Source organism: Oncorhynchus mykiss, chromosome 21, assembly GCF_013265735.2.
Source record: "Oncorhynchus mykiss isolate Arlee chromosome 21, USDA_OmykA_1.1, whole genome shotgun sequence".
In the NCBI taxonomy this organism is placed as follows: Eukaryota; Metazoa; Chordata; class Actinopteri; order Salmoniformes; family Salmonidae; genus Oncorhynchus; species Oncorhynchus mykiss.
Genome location: NC_048585.1, coordinates 32,130,866 through 32,153,090, shown reverse-complemented (window position 1 = coordinate 32,153,090; position 22,225 = coordinate 32,130,866). Strand labels below are relative to the sequence as shown.

The window sequence follows — 22,225 nt, the reverse complement described above, 5'->3', positions numbered from 1 at the left end:
GATGAAAAAGTGCTTAGTGCTATCCAGTACCCTTGTTAACCTTAACAATAACCCTAACCTTCTTCTTCTTGCTGTGTGGCAAAAATGTGCGGTGTCAGGTTTTAGCAGAGTATTGAAAACAGTCGTTTGTGTTTGACGTCAAATGCTGCTAACACTCACCCCAGAAATCTGAAAAGTGTTCAAGGATACTTTAACAGACAAATTAAATCACATTGAGTGCTTGTTGGCAGGTCTTGTAAGGTAAATCAAGATGGGTTTTCGTTCCCATGGCATAGGGGTGGCATGACTCTCCCTACAACTTGGTAAGTACTTAAATATTAACACAGCTCTATCCAACGAAAATGATGGAATTAAACACTTTTTTTCATATTTCCATTCAAGTGTATTTCTGTAACTGTTTTTTTTTAACCCCTCCAAGTCAGAAGAAGGCGCTAGACGTTCAGATTGCAACGATTCCGCCTTCTGCTTTGCCGTAGTGTTATGATGTGAATTGAAACCAAGATGGCGGCGACGGAATAGCAAGTTAAATTGGTATACAATATTTTATTTACCGCATAATGTTTTATACATTTCGTTTGTTCTATGCCAGTGCTGGATTAACAATACAATCTGACAAATTCAGTTTGACACGAGAGAGGTGTTGCTAAATTGTTTTACCTAGATCTTTAGCTAGCATGATAGCAGTAGTATTGAGCAATTATGCGACCAGTTTAGTACGGCAATAAATGTTCTATTCACATGTTGTCTTGCTGTATTAACGTTAGCTATCCTAAAGCATGATGGAGGCTCCGCGTGAGGAGGAACTGCGGCCGGTGCCTCGTGAGCGGGCGATTCTGGAGAGTTTCTTCACGCAGCTCGGAATGTTCTCGTTCGATCGGGCGAAGGATTATGTGGAGAAAGAGAAGGACAGCAGCAAGAGCGCAGGGGCCATCTGGGCCGCTCTCCTCGCCGCCTTCGCACACCTTGCCGCAGCGGAGAAGGCCTATCACAACATGACGTTCCTGGGACAAAAACTGGGTAAGAAGCACCGACAGAAAATGCATTTTTTTGTTGCACTACAAAACTCATTGGTGTGGCAAAATGACACCCCTCAGTGCAATTAATGTGACCTATCACAAGTGGGACTAGTATCACCATGATGTTATTATCCAGACGAGAAAGTCACGTTCCATAATAGAAAGTTGAAGTGTAGGTTTCTAACAGCAGGTGGCGATACAAGCCCAGATTTTTATGATTTATGTATTCAGCAGCACATAACGTTGATATTATGGGGGTAGGAGGAAGAACGTACAACTGGATGAAGGATTTCCTATTTGGAAGGTCTGTCCGGGTAAGGAAGTCTCAGGCAGCTAAATGGTGGATAACGGTACACCACAGGGGAGCGTGATTAGACCTCTGTTGTTCTCAATCATAATCAATGATGTTTACTTGCAGTTATGGCCGGATATGGGGAGGTCATTATTTGCAGATTATGGGGCCTTATGGAAGAGGGGAGAAATGTGACATACAGTGCCTTGCGAAAGTATTCGGCCCCCTTGAACTTTGCAACCTTTTGCTACATTTCAGGCTTCAAACATAAAGAAATAAAACTGTATTTTTTGTGAAGAATCAACAACTGAATTTTTTTCCCATTCCTCCTTGCAAAACAGCTCGAGCTCAGTGAGGTTGGATGGAGAGCATTTGTGAACAGCAGTTTTCAGTTCTTTCCACAGATTCTCGATTGGATTCAGGTCTGGACTTTGACTTGGCCATTCTAACACCTGGATATGTTTATTTTTGAACCATTCCATTGTAGATTTTGCTTTATGTTTTGGATCATTGTCTTGTTGGAAGACAAATCTTCGTCCCAGTCTCAGGTCTTTTGCAGACTCCATCAGGTTTTCTTCCAGAATGGTCCTGTATTTGGCTCCATCCATCTTCCCATCAATTTTAACCATCTTCCCTGTCCCTGCTGAAGAAAAGCAGGCCCAAACCATGATGCTGCCACCATCATGTTTGACAGTGGGGATGGTGTGTTCAGGGTGATGAGCTGTGTTGCTTTTACGCCAAACATAACGTTTTGCATTGTTGCCAAAAAGTTCAATTTTGGTTTCATCTGACCAGAGCACCTTCTTCCACATGTTTGGTGTGTTTCCCAGGTGGCTTGTGGCAAACTTTAAACAACACTTTTTATGGATATCTTTAAGAAATGGCTTTCTTCTTGCCACTCTTCCATAAAGGCCAGATTTGTGCAATATACTTGTTGTCCTATGGACAGAGTCTCCCACCTCAGCTGTAGATCTCTGCAGTTCATCCAGAGTGATCATGGGCCTCTTGGCTGCATCTCTGATCAGTCTTCTCCTTGTATGAGCTGAAAGTTTAGAGGGACGGCCAGGTCTTGGTAGATTTGCAGTGGTCTGATACTCCTTCCATTTCAATATTATCGCTTGCACAGTGCTCCTTGGGATGTTTAAAGCTTGGGAAATATTTTTGTATCCAAATCCGGCTTTAAACTTCTTCACAACAGTATCTCGGACCTGCCTGGTGTGTTCCTTGTTCTTCATGATGCTCTCTGCGCTTTTGATGGACCTCTGAGACTATCACAGTGCAGGTGCATTTATACGGAGACTTGATTACACACAGGTGGATTGTATTTATCATCATTAGTCATTTAGGTAAACATTGGATCATTCAGAGATCCTCACTGAACTTCTGGAGAGAGTTTGCTGCACTGAAAGTAAAGGGGCTGAATAATTTTGCACGCCCAATTTTTCAGTTTTTGATTTGTTAAAGTTTGAAATATCCAATGAATGTCGTTTCACTTCATGATTGTGTCCCACTTGTTGTTGATTCTTCACAAAAAAATACAGTTTTATATCTTTATGTTTGAAGCCTGAAATATGGCAAAAGGTCGCAAAGTTCAAGGGGGCCGAATACTTTCGCAAGGCACTGTACATAGTCAGGAAGGTACAGGAAGCGATTGATGAGGTAGAGCGGTGGGCATTAATGTGGGGATTCAGGTTCTCTGTAGAGAACTGTGTTCTTTACCAGGTGGGAGATGATATATGCTTGAGGTTATATGGAAGAAACCTGGAGAGGGTGGGGTTCTTCCAGTTCCTCGTGGTGTACTTTGACACTAACCTGACCTGGGCAGAAGCCATTGATTGAGTGATGGGAGGGTGTAAGGTGTAAGAAGGTGCTAAATGTGATGCGCTGTCTGATGGGGAAGGAGTGGGGGGCTGGGCATTCCTCATTGATTACCATGTACAGTACCAGACAAACTCATTCAATGGTTTTTCTTTATTTGTACTATTTTCTACATTGTAGAATAATAGTGAATACATCACAACTATTAAATAACACATGGAATCATGTAGTAACAAAGTTAAACAAATCAAAATATTTTTTACTCTTCAAAGAAGCTTTCCTTTGCCTTAATGACAGCTTTGCACACTCTTGGCATTCTCTCAACTAGCTTCACCTGGAATGCTTTTCCAACAGTCTTGAAGGAGTTGCGGTCCAACTTATCCCAAACCATCTTAATTGGGTTTAGGTCGGGTGATTGTAGAGGCCAGGTCATCTGATGCAGCACTCCATCACTCTCCTTATTGGTCAAATAGCCCTTACACAGCCTGGAGGTGTGTTGGGTCATTGTCCTGTTGAAAAACAAATGATGGTCCCACTAAGCCCAAACCACATGGGATGGCAGATCGCTAAATAAATCACTGACAGTGTCACCAGCAAAGTACCATCACACCTCCTCCATGCTTCATGGTGGGAACCACACATGGGGAGATCATCCGTCTACATCTAACAAAGACACGGCGAGTGGAACCATAAATCTTGAATTTCAACTAATCAGACCAAAGGACAGATTTCCACCAGTCTAATGTCCATTGCTCGTGTTTCTTGGCCCAAGCAAGTCTCTTCACATTGGTGTCCTTTAGTAGTGGTTTCTTTGCAGCAATTGGACCATGATGGCCTAATACACGTAGTCTCCTCTGAATAGTTGATGTTGAGGCTGGAAACTCTAATGAACTTATCCTCTGCAGCAGAGGTAACTCTGGGTCTTCCTTTCCTGTGCCGGTCCTCATGAGAGCCAGTTTCATCATAGCGCTTGATGGTTTTTGTAACTGCACTTGAATAAACTTTAAAAGTTCTTGAAATGTTCGGAATTGACTGACCTTTGTTTTAAAGGAATGATGGACTGTCATTTCTCTTTGCTTATTTGAGCTATTCTTGCCATTAAATGGACTTGGTATTTTACCAAATAAGGCTATCTTCTGTCTACCACCCATTATTAAGGAAAGAAATTCCACAAATTAACAAGGTACACCTGTTAATTGAAATACATTGGAGTTTAGTCGAATGGTAGCTTCCTGTAAGTCCACCATGGCTACTCCTGCCTAGTTGATTGAGAAGTGTTGGAGAGACGACAGAAAGATAGGGTGTTGATCCATCGGATTTGTTTAATAGACATCTGGATACTGTGTATTAGGATTCTGTGGCCCTTTACACAGATGGTTCAAAACTGATTCAAGGACAGGATGCACTGGGTCAGCATTTGTGGTGCAGGAATGTGGGGTGGCAGCCAGGAAACGTATTACAGATCATCTGGCTGTATCTACGGCGGAGCTGATGGGCATACTGTTGGTCTGGATGTGGGTGGAAGAAGTCAAGCCAGCCAGAATAGTTATTTGCTTTGATTCATTCAGTGTTGATGAGTTTGAGTACCTGCTTTGAGGTACTACAAACCCATGGCAGGATACGATTTACTTGGGTCCCAGCCCATGTGTGGGTGGAGGGGAACGAGGCAGTTGATGTACTGGCTAAACAAACACTTAGTAGTGGGGATGTTGTAGTTTCAATGAGCAAGGCAGAGGCAAAAATCCTGATATGGACAGTGATGGTGCAGCGATGGCAGGAACAGTGGAATAGAGATACTGAGGGCAGGTGTTTATTTGAAGTACAGATGAAAGTCTGGGAGTGGAGGATGGCAGGAAGGAACAGAAGAGAGGGTGCTATTTTTTACAAGATTAAGGATGGGACACCGCCGGTTGAAATAAGACTTTAAATGTGATAGGAAAGTGTGATTATTGCCAGGAAACAGATAGTTGAGCACGTATTGCTACAGTGTGGGCAGAATCAGAGGGAAAGAGGGAGAATGAGATCTAGTACGAGGGTGGAGGTAATGCACCATAATGTTAGATGCCAACCGCCGATAAAACCCACAGAAGACAGCACATCACGTCTACCCCACACTGACGTGGAAGTGGATGTTTACCGTATTTATCCCAGTTTCCATTTCCCCTGAAAATTCGGTTGTTGGGACTTTAAAACATCAGCTACGTTAGGTTATAGCTCCACAAACAACAATTTCCAACATGGACTGTTTTCTCTAAGTTGCTCCAATATGTTAATCAGGATCATAACCCACTCTTGCAGGCGGCCAGTCGTTCTTCAGCCGCAAGGACTCCATCCGCACCATCTACACCTCCCTGTTCAACGCGCTGAGGAAGGTGGTGACCATGGGGCGCCACGCCCAGCCAGGCTCCGTACCCTACCTGGAGGACCTGCTGTCTCACCTGTCGGAGCAGCTGTGCCACTTCACCCAGGCCCGCATGGAGATGGCTGACCTGTACGAGAAGATGCATGCGCTAGGCAGCCAGAAGAACATCAACTCAGAGGAGCTGGTCACCACCCTCGAGGCAGTGCTGCAGAAGTACAGCTCCAGGTGGGTGGGACGTGCCATGTGTGTAAGCTCAGCTGTGTGTGCAGGCTGTGATAGTGTGTGAGTGGCTGAGAAATTGCAGAAACGAGAGTATGGGGAGGAAGGGGCGGGTGGTGGGCGAGCACGACAGGGGAGGGGAGATTTCTGCTGAAATCAGCAGATGTAAAATTGAGCTCAGCCGGAACCAAAGCAAGCCCAACACAGAATTGCCCACTGTGCGGCGGAGTCGCAGTTCACACTGCAGCGAGTCACAATCTGGCACACATGGGTGGTTGTGCAGTCAGGGTTGAAGGTGACTTTCTCACACAGCAGTCGACACTGCCAGGAAACATAATCAGCACTGAGAATACACAGGATATTAACTGCTAATCAGGGCCAGAACCTCCACACCCAGTCACACACACAAATGTGCATAGTGCACACACCCTTAGCAGCACAGAACACCAGAGACATCCAATTCTGTTCTACGGCCACAGTCCATCTCTTACAGTATATTAATTAGCATTAGTGCTAATGAGGCTATTTATCATTAGGATAATTGGTCCTACAGAATAGTGAACACGATTGATTCGTAGTGGAGTGTGATCAGTTAAGGCTACCATCTTGACACCAGCAGCATTTCTCCCTTATATTAGATATAGCTTTCTCTCCAATGACCCCTCCATCTCCTCCCTCCTCCCAGGTTCCACCACCCCATCCTGGGCCGCTTGGAGGGGGGCTTCCAGACAGAAGTGGATGTGGTGACACAGCTCCTGCGCTGCCAGGCCCAGGTGTCAGAGTGGCACTTCCTGCCCGCCCTGCTCAGCCTGCACGGGGCTAGCTCTAAGCTCACAGCCTGGGGACAGCTCTTCCAGCGCCAGAGGGAAACCCGAAAGCACCTGTTCGGAGGCCAGTCCCAGAAGGCTGTGCAGCCACCCCACCTGTACGTGTGGCTGCAGCGCCTCCAGGGGGCGCTCCTGGCTAAATTTAGCTTCTACTTCCATGAGGCGCTGAGCAGGCAGACGGTGTCCGCAGACATGAAGGCCCTGACTGCACGCACGGCGCCCGATTACCACGGCAAGATCTGTTCGTTTATCCGCAAACACGATGCCAACAACGTGTCGCTGGTGTTCGACAACCGCGGCTTGGACAGCTTCCAGGGCCACGGCTACCACCACCCGCACTCGTACCGCGAGGCGCCCAAGGGTGTGGAGCAGTTCCCCGCCGTGGTGTCCCTTCCCGGGGGCGAGCGGCCACTCACGCACTGGCCCAACGTCATCATGATGATGGGCGACCGTGAGGCGGAGCTCAACACGCTGGACAAGGTGGTACACTTCTACGACGACAAAGTCCAGAGCACTTACTACTTGACCCGACCAGAATCACACTTCACCCTGGTGGTCATCTTCGATGGCAGGAAGTCCGAGAAGGACTCGCACATCACCGCCTTCCTGCAGGAGATCTCTGGCTCGCTGAGGAATTCCAAACCATTCAGCACCCTCAAACCTGGCTCCAAAGGCTGAGAGAGAGATGCCCTACTTCATATACATCGTAAACTGACTGTCCCCATAAAAGGGGCAGAGTGTGTGTGTGTATCGTTAAGAGAAACAATGGATTGTTCCAGTTCCGTAGAAAGACAGGATGGACGAAGTTGTCTAATCATTAGGAAAGCTTATTGAGTAACATTGTTGCAATATTCTGATTGGTTTTAGCTTATTAAAAATGGGTGGCCAGGACCTTTTGCTTTACGACTTGATATTTAAAATATAATTAGAACCTCAGCATTAGCTTGTTTTAAATCAGAGAATGGCTTGAACCCATGGTCCAACTGTTGGTTCTGTTGAGCATCGTGCTTTGAATCCTTTAGTTTGTTTTGCCAAATCAGTTCCAGACCAAAGATGTGCGTCACTGACTCTTAGACGCAGTGTGGCCTTCTCACAGTGAACGTTTGCGCTGTTTCTATTCCAACACAGGATAGCCAACTTCCTATCCCTCTCAGGGATATAATGATGCTATGTACTGAAGTCTTTTGCTTAATTTATGTATACTTTTAACATTTTTGTTTGTTTACCGTTTTAACAAAAGTGCTTAATTTGGTTTCACTGAATGTCATCTTATGTAGTTGTACTTATTTTGCCGTTTAATTCCCGAATAAAGTTGAGACGACTGTAGAAAAAAAGCAGCATGACGTGTGTGTGTGTGTGTAAGAGGTGTTTTCACATGTTTCGGAAGCTACTTAAGACGGCAGGGTAGCCTAGTGGTTAGAGTGTTGGACTAGTAACCGGAAGGTTGCAAGTTCAAACCCCCGAGCTGACAATCTGTCGTTCTGCCCCTGAACAGACTGTTCCTAGGCCGTCATTGAAAACAAGAATTTGTTCTTAACTGACTTGCCTAGTTAAATAAAGGTAAAAAAATAACATACGGACATTAGTGAGTGTTCAGACAGTCCCATCCCCTTTTCCGACCCCACTCACACGCCGCAGGTGATAAGGCTCGACGAACCAAAACGCACTTGTTCATTTCTTCCCTTTTATTTATCATATAAACACAACATCAATACTATCCACTTGGGTATAAGAGCTTGTCTTTAGGAAGCTCAGGAGTTTCAGATACAGCAACAGACTAAACCATTTCCTTTAATTATCAGACACATTCAGAGAGAAACCAACGTCCCTTAAAATGCACCTGTTCACATGTTATAATGCTACATGCCAAGTACACAATTTCCCCAATATATCAAAGTGCAATGTCACAATAGATTAACTCTAGGATTCATAATTCAGTCTTCTACTAAACGCTTAGATTATTTCATTCTAAGTGCTGCTGCTCTCTGTTCGGGACATGCGCGAGTGGATAAAACTCCCCACAAAGACGAGGGTAAAAAAAAAAAAGGCACTTTCACATTGACACACACAAACCGATGCACGCCCATAGCCCATTCTTAAAGACACACATCCCCAGTACTGCTCAAACACACACGCAACAGTTCCCAACCCAGTAAAGAGGACACATTCAGTGTGCTGCTGTTCCAAGTGTATTTTGGGCATTTACACTCAAAAGCCCCACAGCCTGTTTGCTTACTGTGAACTTAAGGTTATTTAGTGACTTCAGTCTAACACAACCAGATACACCATATTCCCAAACACACCAACTGCCAGCAACACGCACCCCTGTCCTGCACATGTTCTGTTACTAAAGGCAAACATGAATAATCCATCATTTTATCCACCATCGCACTTACAAAGGAACAGAACGAGGGCAGGCAGAGGAAACACCCACAGACAAACAGGGTAAGGGGAAAGAAGTCACACACACACACAGGCCGAGGGAAACGTACTCTACAAACTCCTAACCCCCTCCACCACTGTACCTCCAAACTATTTCCCCTGGCCTGTGTGTGTGTACCTGGCCTGTGTGTGTATCGGTTGAACACGAGAAGGCGGTTTTCTAGTAGTGAGGGTTAACGCCGCTGCCGGCCCCTGTGACATTATTGCCCACTGAACATTCAATAGAGAGCTGAACAGTCGTTAAATACTGGAACATTCATTAAATAGCTGAACATTGGTTAAATAGAACGTGAGTTTTGTCACCAATGCCTCGAGAGGCTTCGGTTGAGGCATTAGTGAGCTTAGCAGCGGAACGAAGTGAAATAGAAAATAATTTAAAAAAAGATCACACAGACATCCGCCCTTATGTTTCCATTCTGTGTGAGCCTCCCTTGACCCATCTTCACTCCGCATTGTCCTTTTCTTTCGCGTCGCCAATGAAAATCGCTCGTAGATGCAGCAGCCAATCGAAATACACTAAGAACACAGCAGCCTTTTGGTGATAGACCTTCATTAGCTGAGGAGCCTTTTGTCATTACATAGTCAACGTTCACGTCACTGAAACTACATTTCACTGGAGGAGAACTACACTTCCCACACATCTGTGACTACATCTCTTTTACAGGATAGGGTTTCTGCTTGCTTTAGCTTATACTTTTTTTCCTTGTACTTCTCCCATTCAGCAGTCCCATTTTACACAGCTACCCTTTGATAAATGCTTTGATACATGGAGAACGTTAACTCCTACACACCAAGAAGAGAGTACACACCAACCTGACGACACACATAAATATCATGGCATATCATAGATCATATATTATTTTGTATTACTACATAAAAACCGTTTGTTTCAGATCTGTCCTACCACTTTCTACCCTTGTTCAGGTTTCTAAACAGTAAGCAGGTACCCTGTTCTCCCACTCTTTATTTTGACCTGGTTTGGCTCATCACATGGTGCAGGACTTGTCCAGCAGCGGGGGCAGAGGGGGGGTGTTGCTCTTGGGCGGCACCAGGGGTTTCGGCCTCAAGGCCGGGGGGCGAAGCGGAGCTCCCATACGGAGAGGAGCCCCCACTACGGGCTTGAAGGAGCCCAGGGTGTCGGGGGAGGGGTTGGTAGATCGGATGGGTGCGGGAGGGGGGCCAGGGAGGGGAATGAGGGGGCTCAGAGGGCTGAGGGGACTAGGGGTACCAGGAGTCCCTGGGGTGGAGGGGGTGCTGTGGGGGCTGGGCGACTCGGAGGAGCAGGCAGTGATTGGGCTGTTCTTAACCTGCTCCAGAGTGTCCAGGACCACGTCAGGAGCCGGTCTGCAGCCCCCACGCTCCAACTGCCTCAGCTGCCCCAGAGCCACACTCACACTCTCCTCTATGTCCTACAGAGAAAAGGGAACAAGGAAAGAGAGAGTGGCAGAGAGAAAATATAAGATGAAGTATGTTTGTTTTTTGTATAATTACTGTATGTACTTGTGTGTGTGTGAAAGTATGTGTGTGTGAGAGAGTGTACCTGTGCCAGTGTGTCTGGGTCCAGGGTTCTGGAGCTGAAGCCGTGCTGCCCGCTGCTGGAGCGCCGGATGGGCGTGTCTTCAGGCCGACGCAGTGAATCGTGGCGGCTCACGGTAACCGTTACCGCGGCAGTGGAACGGCGACGACGCTCAGGGCTGTCGAGAGGCGGGGTTAAACCAGTGCCCCGCCCCAGAAGGAGCTCCCGCGGGCTGAAGTGACCAGTGACGGGTGGCGAGTTCCTCTCCAACACACTCCCGTTACCATGGTCTTTAGAGCGACCGAGGGGGCGACGGAAAATGTCAGTCCGCTTCCTGCGGTGGCTGCTGTTGAGAGACATACAATATGGAACGTTAGTTAAGATTAGAGCTTGACTAAATCAATACACTCCACAAACCGCTAGCTTAGTTTGTTAGCTTTGTGCATTTTATAAGTTTGTGGTGATCTGTGGTGTATTAACTACTGACCTGTTGTAGGTCTCTGGCGATCTAACTACTGTCCTGTTGTAGGTCTCTGGCGATCGAACCACTGACCTGTTGTAGATCTCTGGCGATCTAACTACTGAACTGTTGTAGGTCTCTGGCGATCTAACTACTGACCTGTTGTAGGTCTCAGGCTGTCTGTCAGTAGGAGAGCTCAGCTCACTTCTGGCTCTCTTGTCATCATTGCTAGTGCTCCCACTGTCGCTGTCCACTGTTGATGCAGAGTCAGGCCTGAAACACCACACAGCACCTCTTACCAACTAATCAGTGTTAAACAGAACCTGTTAGCCAACCAATCAGGGCACTAACAAATGAGACAAATTATCAGTTAGTCAATCAATACTAGTGGCCAGTAATTGTTCACTCCAATCAATTTAATTAATAAATTAGGTCATCAATCAATTCAGTCAGTCAATCAATCCCCCAAAACATGTTTAAAGAGTCAAAAAGGGGCAGTTCCTTTGATACAGTAAAATGGAGTTGAGCACGTACATTTTCATTCAACAGTTAACTTGATATCAATCCACAATGGGATGCCGCTGTAGGCATATTTTACAGACATGTTCTCTTGGCATTGTTTTGTCACTTAGCGTGTATGCTATGTGCTAGCTATGCTGTAGCCGTGTACTTGCCTGTCCTTCAGTGTTATGTACTGGTGAGGCACCAGGCCATGGGTGCCGTTGAGTCGCCCCTCCCACCAGTCATGTGATGCACGCTGGAACAGCTGCAGGGTCACTCCCTTCTTAAAGGAGAGCTCCCGCCCCGACCGGCCCGTATAGTCAAACCTGGCCACTGCCTCTACTGCTTCCCCCTCTGAGAGAGAGAGAGCGAGAGAGGGAAAGAGAGAAATGGAGAGAGAGAGGGGTGGGAGGCAGAAGGACAGAGAGATAAGAGCCAAATCGTATGATCGAGGGGGACCTGTCAATCACTTATGTCCCCGGCTTGACCTTCCGAGCTCAGCCAATGAGGAACGAGGAGGACGCAAAAGAGAAATCAGAGCATCTTAGCAGGCCATCACCCCACCGCCTCCCCCTTACAATGGGAATCACACACTGCACACATCGAAAGACGACAGAGGGAGAGAGGGGAGTCTCTATGCTAGCTGTTGCCATGGAGACAGCTCTCTATCCATTGGTGGATAAGAGAGAGAAGCCCACTGGGTGATTGTGCAGAGGTCAGAGGTCAGAGCATACCCTCCTCACTGGTCTGAGTCTCTGTGCCGCCATCAGGCTCCGCCTCCCCACCCGGCTCGCTGAACGGACTCTCGCTGGAGAGGATAAAGGGAGAGAAAGAGAGTTTGGGTGTGAAGGGAGGGAAAGGATGAAAAAGGGAGTGTAAGCACCATAACTGCAGCAGTCAGCAATATTAGACAGACTTGCTAGAACCGGGCCCCCTTGGTACTTCACAAAATGGATGAACAGAAGGATAAAAGCACAGATGGTTGGTTGCAAGGCTGGAGTATACAGTATAGTTCATCTGTCTCACCAGTACTGGTCTCCGGTCATGCACTTCTCATAGATGGGCCCAGGCAGCTCCGGGGGGTCGGGGAAGATGTTGTCGTGGTGCAGGATGACCGTCTTGATGACCTCATTAACATGCGCCTGGCAGGCCACCTGGTCCAGGGCGTCGGGCGTGGGCAGCAGGGTGGGGCCGAAGACGATGGCCAGATTCCCAGCATCCATCATGTTCTCATCGCTGTACTGGGATAAGCTGGGCAGGGGGCACAGGGCAAAATGTTACTACTTAAACACCACATCACATGACCAGGCAGGAAGTAAAACACTAACTCCAGGATACAAACAGAAGTATACGGGATGTTCATCATACTCATACTGAATACTGCAATCTAACACTCTGCAATCTAACATTCAGACTCTGCTGTGGTAGATCACACCTGCACCTCACACTTCTCCCTCTCTCCTCCCGTTCACACTTCCTCCTCCATCTCTATTTGGAGTTGCAGAGATGAGACATCGTGTTCAGCCAAATAGACAGACCGTGTTGTATGTGGTTCTGTGTGATCTAGACTACCGCAGACCTACATGTTCGACTAACCCAGTACTGGTTCTGTGTGTTCAACACTAGCCCAGACCTGGTTCTGTGTGTTCTCGACTAACCCAGTACTGGTTCTGTGTGGTTCAGTGTGCTCTAGACTAACCCAGTACTGGTTCTGTGTGGTTCTCTGGGTTCTATACTAGTCCAGACCTGGTTCTGTGTGCTCTTGACTAACCCAGTACTGGTTCTGTGTGGTTCAGTGTGCTCTAGACTAACCCAGTACTGGTTCTGTGTGGTTCTCTGGGTTCTATACTAGCCCAGACCTGGTTCTGTGTGCTCTCGACTAACCCAGTACTGGTTCTGTGTGGTTCTCTGGGTTCTATACTAGCCCAGACCTGGTTCTGTGTGCTCTTAACGAGCCCAGATCTAGTTCAGCTTGGTTCTATATGTTCTAGACTAACCCAGACCTGGTTCTGTGTGGTTATATGTGTTCTAGTTGAACCCAGTACTGCTTCTGTGTGGATCTGTGGGTTCTAGACTAGCCCAGACGTGGTTCATGTGTGGTTCTGTGTTAGCGTACAGACACTCACTGGTTGAGGAAGGCGAACAGGTATCTATTCACGACCAGAGTCGCCCGTGGAACACCCAGTAGAATCTTACGAATACACTGAGCTCTGTCATACAGGCTCTCTATACCTGTGGGAACACACACACACACACACACACACACACCCACACACACTGTCAGTAATATTCCCAGGAACTCATGAGGTGTAATCCTGAAACATCCTGAAATATAAGCAGCCCAGCGAGAGAGGCAGCTAGCTCTCTGTGTGTGTTTCAGAAAGACAGAAAGAGACATGGCATTGGAGACGTGTGTGGGAGGAAGAGAGAGATAGAGAGATACAGAGAGAGAGAGATAGCGGGACCCATTTTGACAGTGCCAAAATGGAATGTATTACTCATAAGACTTTTTATTACTGCATTTCAAAACGGCTCTTTTTGTCAATGAACAGGCGCTGATCATTTATGGAGACCTAAAACTAACAGTGCATTTATGTGAAGCATGTAAAGCAATTAGAATCTGTTGCATTTTAAATACGTTTTGAATTAAGGGCCGTATCGACTGGTGAAAAGGTCATTTTTACAACACATTGCGTGTTAGAGCTGTCCAAATGTCAGCTGCATTCATGGTAAATCACAAAACCTTCACAGCTGATGCTTTTTACAAACACACACTAATTGCATACACACAAAAAAAACACCACTCCCACCTTTAAAACAGTGACCCCTGTCCTCCTGTCCAGCCACCTCCCACACCCTAGAGGAAAGAATTGCTACTCACGGACACAGGAAATGAGGTCGTTGAACCTTTCCTTGGGAAAGAGGGGGTTCTCCAGCCCCCGGAAGTAGAGCTTCAGCACACCGGCCACCGAGTTGATGTCATGGTTATTCTCCTCGTCAATCAGGGGGTCGTTACCTTGGCAACAGAGAGACGGACATGGTTAGTTTCCTTTCCCCTGACCTGGAAGCACAAGTATGATGACCTCACAGTGACCTCTCACCTCTCTCAAATGAGTTCTTGATGTCGTTGACCTCCACCTGCGACCCCGACACACGGAATATGCCCTGGTGCTGAAGACCTGAAGGAGATGGGAGGCGGTTATGAGAGTCTAATCATGTGTCAGTACACATTAGAGGGACTTGAAAAGGACTTGGCTCCTAATCCCTAGCCTCCAAATTGGCTAAGGGGAGGATCCACCATGTTGTTTTCAACAGAAGGACTCACCATGGAGGTTGATGTAACGGATGCAGCTCTCCACCAGCAGAGGAATGGCTTTAGTCGAGTCCTAAAAAACACATCCAGGCAATTAAGCAGCCGCCAGAGGCCAACCACACACAGACACACACAAGCAGCGGGAGGAACAGTGGAAACATTACCTGGTGATTGCTATGGGAGTTCTTTCGTCCACGGCTAGGGAGAGAAACAGAGACAACAGTGACTCAGAGCTCTGCAAATTAAAACTAAGACGAGAGGTGAGACAATTTAAAATATAGAAACGGATAGAACAGTGCTTCAGTCAATAACATGTTTAAGAGCTATACCTGGTGGTCAGCGTGTCTGCTATATGCCCTGGAGAGACATGAAAGACACAGGCAGACAGAGAGAGGGCAGGGTTTTTTAATTGTCAGACAGGGAGGGCATTAGCACATAAGGTATATTTCTAAGCCATAAAAGAGGCAGTGAGAGAGATAGTAGTTACAATAAGATAGCCTTGTTTGACCACCCTGATATCGCAAGCTCACATTCTGTTTCACTACACGGGTTCAAGTGAAGCCCAGCGTGAATCAGGCCAACAAAGAGAACGAGAGAGACAGAGAAAGAAAGAGGGTAGGCCGCGAGAAAGAATCGAAAAAGCAAGAGAGAGCGTGAGGTCTCTTACCCTCGGCCATGGCTTTCTTCAGCAGGTCGTGCTTGGCCTGTAGTTTGGAGATCAGATTACTGCCCTCCAGATACTCACGGAACTTCTGTGGACCACCGACAGAAGCACATGGGGCGTTTATTAACAGTACATCTACCTAACTGTCGACATCAACTAGCCTGTGTGTGTGTGTCTGTCTCTGAGTGCGTGTCTCACCGTGAAGTAGAAGAGCTCAGTCTCCTGTTGGTTGGCACGGCGCTTGGCGAGGCTGGGTTTGTTTAGGTAGCCGTCCGACACGCTGGACTTGACCGACTCTGAAGAGGGACTGTGGGTGAAACTCTGGGAAACGTCATAGTCATCCAGCACTGTCATGTCCTGGAGGGTGGTGAGAGTGGCCCCTGACGTCTTCTTCACCTGCGGGTAAATAGAGTTAGACCAAAGTAGTCGCTCACAGAGGATGTGTGGTGTATGTGTGTGTTCATGTACTTGTGGATATGAGGTTTGAGCGAGTGTGTGTGCACATCTTAAATCTGTATGGTGCAGGTGGTGTGTGAGTGTTTATTTGTGTATGGTAATTACGGTGTGTGTGTGTGTGTGCTGAGACATGCAGATGCAGCTCATTACTCCAGTCTTCATCAGCACTTCTGTGCCCTTCAGGGTTAGATAACAGCTGCCCTCCCATTCCACAGCAATCTATATATAATCTTCTCAACCGTAATACACACTCCAAAACCACACTATAAATAACCAAAAAAAAGCTCTAGCTTCAGGGCACGAAAATTGTTTATTTACAAGTCTACCTCTGTCACAAAATCACTCCAACCCAATCTCCCTCTCCTTCGTCCCACAGCATGTGGTCAGAGAGTCAACCAAACTACAACACAGCACACTGGGAAACTGTAGATGTCTGGTATCCCCTCTCCAGCAAAGCACACTGGGAAACTGAAGTACATTTGACTGTGTGATAAATGTGTGTCTCTCACCTCCTCATTCTCTATCTTCAGGGTGGAGAGGCGTGACTGGAGCTGCTGCAGCCTAGATGTGAGCTCTGCCTGCACCTGTGGCTGGGCGGCTATCTGGGTCACCTGACAGGAAACAGGAACAACACACAGCATGACCGGGCGCCTACCGGGGGGGGGTGGGGGGGGGGGCTTGTGAATCCGTGCTTGTGTGTTTTTGCTCTTTTGCGCACTCACGGGGTCCCCCATGTGGGGCTGGAAGCTGAAGCGTGGCGGGGGGCAGAAGGCAGTGGGGTAGAGGCCCAGCAGGCGCTGCCTGTCTCGGGCAGGATCCAGGCCCTCTACGGCCCCCTCCAGTACCTCCAACCCTGTCCGCCTGGAGGCCTCCAGACTCAGCTCTGCAGACAGGTAGGTCTTCAACGCACGACTCAGACTGGAATGGTACCCCAGGTCACAACACTGAGGGAGGGAGGGAGGGAGGGAGGGAGGGGATGGTAATGTGTTAGAGAAAGAAAGACACACCTAACACTTTTTGTCAACTGCTTAGGTAATAGTGAAATCTACTGAAACTGGCTTGTGTGTGTGTGTGTGTGTGTGTGTGTGTGTGTGTGTGTGTGTGTGTGTGTGAACTCACGTCTATGATATCGGGCAGATCGTGGATGTAGTATTTGAACACGGAGGAGTTGGTGGCTTCCATCGTCAGAAGGTACTCGTTCCTGGCCTTCAGGGACTTCAGCTTGTTCTCAGAGTACTTAGCCTTCCTCTGGTGAGAGAGTGACAGAGAGAGAAGGAGGAGAGAGAAGGGTGAGGAGAAAATAAAAGTTATATATTTTTTTAGTCTATCTAAATTAATACAGGAATGGAAAGGTTGTCCATCATGGGTTTCTGTACCTTCTCCCTCATCTTCTCCATCTTGCGGGCGGCGTTGCGTCTCTGGTGGCGTTCCTCTATACGCATGCCGAATAGCGGCTCCACCCCTCCGCCAGGCCCCACTTTGCCAACCCCCACCTGACGTTCGGCATCCCTCAGCTTGGTCTCCGCGTTCAGCGTCTCCCCATGGTACATGTGGTATGTCTTCATCACCTAGCAACCACAGCCCACAATGCATCCATCTGTCAACAACTCTGCCCAGGGCAAATCGTTTGGGTCGTGTTCAGAAGGCACTAATAGACGGAAAGGTTTTGACATGGAAAGCAGAAAGAATGCTCCTCATTGAACGTGTTCAGGTAGTACCTCCTCCGTTTGAAAGTGTTTTCTCCTGTTTCGTGCCTACTCAACATGACCTTACTGCTCATACCACAGTCGCCTATAGAAATGCACCTGACAAATGTTGCCCACCATTGGCAGAGTTGCACCCAACCTAAACCTCCCTTCACCCTGTGAGGTTAGGAACAGACCTGTCCCCTCTAAGTTCTTTCTAGCTCATGTGTTTATTTATTTACACCAGAAGCATTTGAGGCTGCCAAGCCTTCACTTAACTAAACTTAACGCTCAGCAACTTTCCTTTGCAGCATTTTGCTGAAATTACAAGTATTGGTAGAGCACAGAAAAAAGTGGCTCATTCCTCAAAGTTCATGTTGCAATGTTTAAAATGAAAGTGTGGCAGTTTTTGACGATGTATTGTTTAAGAACAGGAAAAGTGACCGTAAGAAAATCTTTCAACTCCCTAAAGTTATATGTTTAATGGAGACTGTGTGTGGGGCAGTTATAGATGTCACTTACGGTGTAGAGTTCATTAAGGAGCTTCATCAAGTCCTCCTGCAGCTGAAAGGTGATCTCTTTACTCTGAGAGAGGAGGGGAGGGGAGGGGAGGAGGGGAGCAGAGTGGGGAGACGAGAGAGGAGGTACGGAGGAGGAGAGAGATATTTCGTCAACACAGTGGAGAAGGGAGGTCATCACTGCAAATGAGAAACGTTTCATAATCAGATAAAGAGGGCATATGAATAAATAAATCCATCCATAAACAGATGAATCCATAAATAAAACATATAGTGGCAGGAGCCGGGCTGTAGCTCCTAGCTCCTGTGTGTGTGTGTGTCTGAGTCCTCATGTATTAAACATCTCCTTCCAGTCTGGGAGTTTGAGTTATAGCATTCTGTACAGCATTAATATTGCATTAAGCCAAATGACTCTAAAATCCCAGAATGGATGAATCCCATTCCACGAGCCTTCTCACTGTGAGGTGGACCAGCTGAGCCGGTCACCATGGACACCAGGCTGTCAGAAACTCAGCGTTGTCATGGTCACCAGCCGGTGTCATCCTCGGCTCACTCACAGTGACTGACAAGTGTCATCTGTGTGCTAGAGCTTCATACAGGGGTGCAACTTTCACTAGGGACTGGGGGACAGCAGTCAGTTTTATCATTGGAATGATATACAAAACGAGGCAATAATGTGCTTTAGGACCATGCGGACGCCTCCAAGCGGTTGGGTAGGCAGTTGAGTGTTTATCCGACTGTAGATATTTTTTTTTTATATATATATATATATTTATATAAAAAATAAATAACTATGTCCCCCCACTTTTAAAACCAAAGTTGCGCCCCTGGCTTCATAAGCAGTTATAACACAGTTACGAAGCCTCTATGTCTAGGCGTACTGTATGTAGCTACAAGCTAGCAGATCTCTAAGCACTTTAGCTCTCATTAATAAAACAGGAGCCACATAGAGATGAATAATGAACATGATGAGCTGAATTCGGAAAGGGTGTGTGTGTTTAACTTGTTCTACAGCACTCGGAGGCAGGCTTCTCTGAAAATACACGGGGGGAAATGTGGACCACTTCTGTACTTTTGATTAAAACCAATCAGGTTAATTCTTTGTGGCTCCTTTTAAAGCGCCCTCTCAAACCAAGAGGCTTCTGGGAAAATACACAGGGGGAAATATGAGCCTTTACTTTTCCTTAGAAAACATGAACTCTTCTAGTCCTCTTCTTGCTCCCTCTCATACTAACAGACTTGTCGTCAAAGCTATTAAACCCTCTATTCCCTTGGGAAAGTCAACTTTGAACGCTGACCCCTGATGTTCTGTGACACGTGTATGAGAAGAGGCTGTGATTGGCTCACTCTTTTGAGCAGGCGGGCGGAGTCGTCGCTGATGTGCGTGAGGCGGGTGATGACGTTGTTCAGGTAGAGGTCACTGAGTGTGGCGTGGTCTTTACTCTCCCTCCTCACCTGAAGAGCGAGATAGATCATGTGCTTACATTGCCTGAACACAGGCAACTTTTCAATGAAGAGAACCAACATGTCAGCAATATGTGCCTTCAGGATTGAGCACACATGCAAACAAACAGATTCATTACCTGGTTCAGCAGCAGGTACCAGCAGTTAACTGGAGACAGCAAGTTCTGGTCCTTTCTGTAGGAGAGAGAAACATCGGGGAGGTTGTACTCGAATCAACACAAACATAAAGCCACTGTTTACACTTAAACACATATGAGCTATGCACACACACACACACTACACACACACACACACACACACACACACACACCATCTTACTTGTACTGCTGGTGGTCCTTGGTGCTGCGTGTCTTGGCCATGAACCGCTCTGCTAGTTTCTCCAGGTTCCTGGAGTACTCCGTCTCGATCTCAGCCTTCTTCCTGAAGAAGTCCTGCAGGTCCTGCAGCAGCTGCACCCTCATCTCTGTCTGCTGTTCCAAACACCGCTGCTGCTCCACCAGCTGGGCACGCACATCTACACACAGATACACTTATAATCAGATATATAGGGTATACACACAAGCAGGAATATATACACATACGATTATAGAAATGCACACCACACACCCTCAGAGACATACTGTAAACCCAATCAGACATGTTTACACACTTCCCTGCACTGACATGGACACAGAACTACATGCACACACCCTAAACCAGACCTCCACAGACAAACACAATCATTCAGTTACACAGACATCTCTAGTAATACACACTCACTAACAGATGCAAACATAACACTTTTGCAGAGTACTGGCCCATATACTAATGAATTGTATTCATATTGTGTTTTTCACCAGGTCTCAAAGCCCTTTACAGATGATGGGAACACCGCTCTTCATCACCCACTAATGTGTAGCTAGGCACCCACCTGGGTAATGCACACGGCAGCCATTTTGCGTTAGAACACATGCTCACAAGATAATCCACTATCACAGTGGGGAACGTGCATGTCTCTGCACACTTTCGTGCATGCGTGTGCAAACACACACACGAGCATGCGTGACTGGAAATCAGATTCTTCAGGCTAAAGGCCATGACATTATTCTATTGGGATCTTTATGAAGCATATCTGTGCATGCACACCAGTATATGTGTGTGTGTGTGTGTGTGTGTGTGTGTGTGTGTGTGTCAATCTCGATGCGGCAGATATGAGCTCGGTCTTCACCTTCTTCGTCACATGGTCCACACACAGTGTGTGGTTGCCAAGACAACAGGTAGTGGAGTGGAGAGGGTCCCCTGGAGATTGGTGTGTCTGCGTGTCCATGTGTGTGTGAGAGAGACTGTGAAAGGGAGAGACCAAGATAAGGAGAGAGAAAGAAAATGAGGAAGGGAGAAATATAGAATGTGTGTATGTGTGAGAGAGAGGGAGAGTGGGAGAGGTGGGGGGGGTTATCGTTGTGTATTCTCTGCCAGTCCTCTCCTTCCTGTGTCAGATGCAGTTGAAGTCAGAAGTTTACATACACCTTAGCCAAATACATTTAAACTCATTTTTTTTTTCATAACATTTTTTTCAAAAAAAAATGTTAATTTTTTGGGGGAAAAAAAAATATATATATTTTTTAATTTTCAGCATTTTTGTGGGGGGGTGTGCTAGAATACCATGTTGGTATTTTGTATATAGTTATTCCATTCAAAATGTATACCTTCACCAATTTGGCCACTTGGGTACTTTTGGGCTACTTGTGTGGGACACCTGGGTGACTTCATGATAAATGTCATGTAGCACACTCATTTTGGAAGTTATCATTCTGAAACTTTGCACAAGTACTGTTGCCCTCTTAATTTTTTCACTAAAATTGTCGCCATCGTCTTATCTGAATGTTTGTTTTATCTTGTTCATTTTAAAGATGATGATACAAAAATAAATAGAATACCTTCACCAATTAGTTTTATCTAAACCAGATCTATTGTGTGTTATTCTCCTACATTCAATTCACATTTACACAAACTTCAGAGTGTTTTCTTTCAAATGGTACCAAGAATATGCATATACTTGGTTCTGTGCCTGAGCTACAGGCTGTTAGATTTGGGTATGTCTTCAGGCGGATATTGCACAAAGTAGGGGGGTAGTTCTAAGAGGTTTTAAGCCATTTTGCCAAAACTTTGGAAGTGTGCTTGGGGTCATTGTCCATTTGGAAGACCCATTTGAGACCAAGCTTTAACTTCCTGACTGAGTTCTTGAGTTGTTGCTTCAATATATCCACATAATTTTGTTCGCTCATGATGCCATCTATTTTGTGAAGTGCATCAGTCCCTTCTGCAGCAAAGCACTCCCACAACATGATGCTGCCACCCCCATGCTTGACGGTTGGGATGGTGTTCTTCGGCTTGCAAGCATCCCCCTTTTTCCTCCAAACATAAAGATGGTCATTATGGCCAAACAGTTCTATTTTTGTTTCCTCAGACCAAAGGACATTTCTCCAAAAAGTACGATCTTTGTCCCCATGTGCAGTTGCAAACCGTAGTCTGGCTTTTTTATGGCGGTTTTGGAGCAGTGGCTTCTTCCTTGCTGAGCGGCCTTTCAGGTTATGTCGATATAGGACACATTTTACTGTGGATATAGATACTTTTGTACCCGTTTCCTCCAGCATCTTCACAAGGTCCTTTGCTGATGTTCTGGGATTGATTTG

At 46.6% G+C, this 22,225-nt stretch overlaps 2 protein-coding genes across 4 annotated transcripts in view; one reads left to right on the top strand and one right to left on the bottom strand.

Annotated features, from left to right (window-relative positions):
* Positions 1 to 55: 55 nt before the first annotated feature.
* Positions 56 to 7,868, top strand: LOC110500251 (KICSTOR complex protein C12orf66 homolog). Of its 2 annotated transcripts, none has more exons than XM_021577507.2 (5): positions 56 to 302; positions 419 to 531; positions 776 to 1,017; positions 5,425 to 5,713; positions 6,393 to 7,868. In XM_021577507.2, exons 3-5 carry the CDS (start codon positions 777 to 779, stop codon positions 7,210 to 7,212), a joined length of 1,350 nt encoding a protein of 449 aa, XP_021433182.1. In that variant the 5' UTR covers positions 56 to 302; positions 419 to 531; position 776; the 3' UTR covers positions 7,213 to 7,868. The 2 variants fall into 2 exon arrangements, with proteins under 2 accessions (XP_021433182.1, XP_021433181.1); XM_021577506.2 differs by having other exon boundaries at positions 765 to 1,017.
* A 336-nt stretch (positions 7,869 to 8,204) lies between these two features.
* The window catches only part of LOC110501063 (SLIT-ROBO Rho GTPase-activating protein 1-like), a 30,474-nt gene continuing 16,453 nt past the window's right edge, over positions 8,205 to 22,225 (bottom strand). The window contains exons 2-23 of one of the 2 annotated variants that reach the window (XM_036957659.1): positions 19,872 to 20,067; positions 19,673 to 19,727; positions 19,437 to 19,544; positions 18,094 to 18,156; positions 17,263 to 17,454; positions 17,006 to 17,134; positions 16,609 to 16,830; positions 16,396 to 16,497; positions 15,629 to 15,826; positions 15,434 to 15,518; positions 15,096 to 15,123; positions 14,931 to 14,964; positions 14,779 to 14,839; positions 14,555 to 14,632; positions 14,335 to 14,469; positions 13,580 to 13,685; positions 12,480 to 12,704; positions 12,188 to 12,261; positions 11,627 to 11,807; positions 10,980 to 11,225; positions 10,517 to 10,838; positions 8,205 to 10,385 (exon numbers count right to left, since the gene is read on the bottom strand). In XM_036957659.1, the coding sequence (XP_036813554.1) occupies positions 9,963 to 10,385; positions 10,517 to 10,838; positions 10,980 to 11,225; positions 11,627 to 11,807; positions 12,188 to 12,261; positions 12,480 to 12,704; positions 13,580 to 13,685; positions 14,335 to 14,469; positions 14,555 to 14,632; positions 14,779 to 14,839; positions 14,931 to 14,964; positions 15,096 to 15,123; positions 15,434 to 15,518; positions 15,629 to 15,826; positions 16,396 to 16,497; positions 16,609 to 16,830; positions 17,006 to 17,134; positions 17,263 to 17,454; positions 18,094 to 18,156; positions 19,437 to 19,544; positions 19,673 to 19,727; positions 19,872 to 20,067 (3,263 nt within the window). In that variant the 3' untranslated portion in view covers positions 8,205 to 9,962. The remainder of the gene's footprint in view (positions 10,386 to 10,516; positions 10,839 to 10,979; positions 11,226 to 11,626; positions 11,808 to 12,187; positions 12,262 to 12,479; positions 12,705 to 13,579; positions 13,686 to 14,334; positions 14,470 to 14,554; positions 14,633 to 14,778; positions 14,840 to 14,930; positions 14,965 to 15,095; positions 15,124 to 15,433; positions 15,519 to 15,628; positions 15,827 to 16,395; positions 16,498 to 16,608; positions 16,831 to 17,005; positions 17,135 to 17,262; positions 17,455 to 18,093; positions 18,157 to 19,436; positions 19,545 to 19,672; positions 19,728 to 19,871; positions 20,068 to 22,225) is intronic. The other variant, XM_036957660.1, reaches the window with a different exon arrangement.

Coding starts and splice junctions, on each gene's coding strand:
- LOC110500251 (XM_021577507.2), top strand. CDS start 777: ATGATGGAGGCTCCGCGTGAGGAGGAACTGCGGCCGGTGCCTCGTGAG. Junction 1,018..5,424: donor GTTCCTGGGACAAAAACTGG/GTAAGAAGCACC, acceptor CCACTCTTGCAG/GCGGCCAGTCGTTCTTCAGC. Junction 5,714..6,392: donor CTGCAGAAGTACAGCTCCAG/GTGGGTGGGACG, acceptor CCCTCCTCCCAG/GTTCCACCACCCCATCCTGG.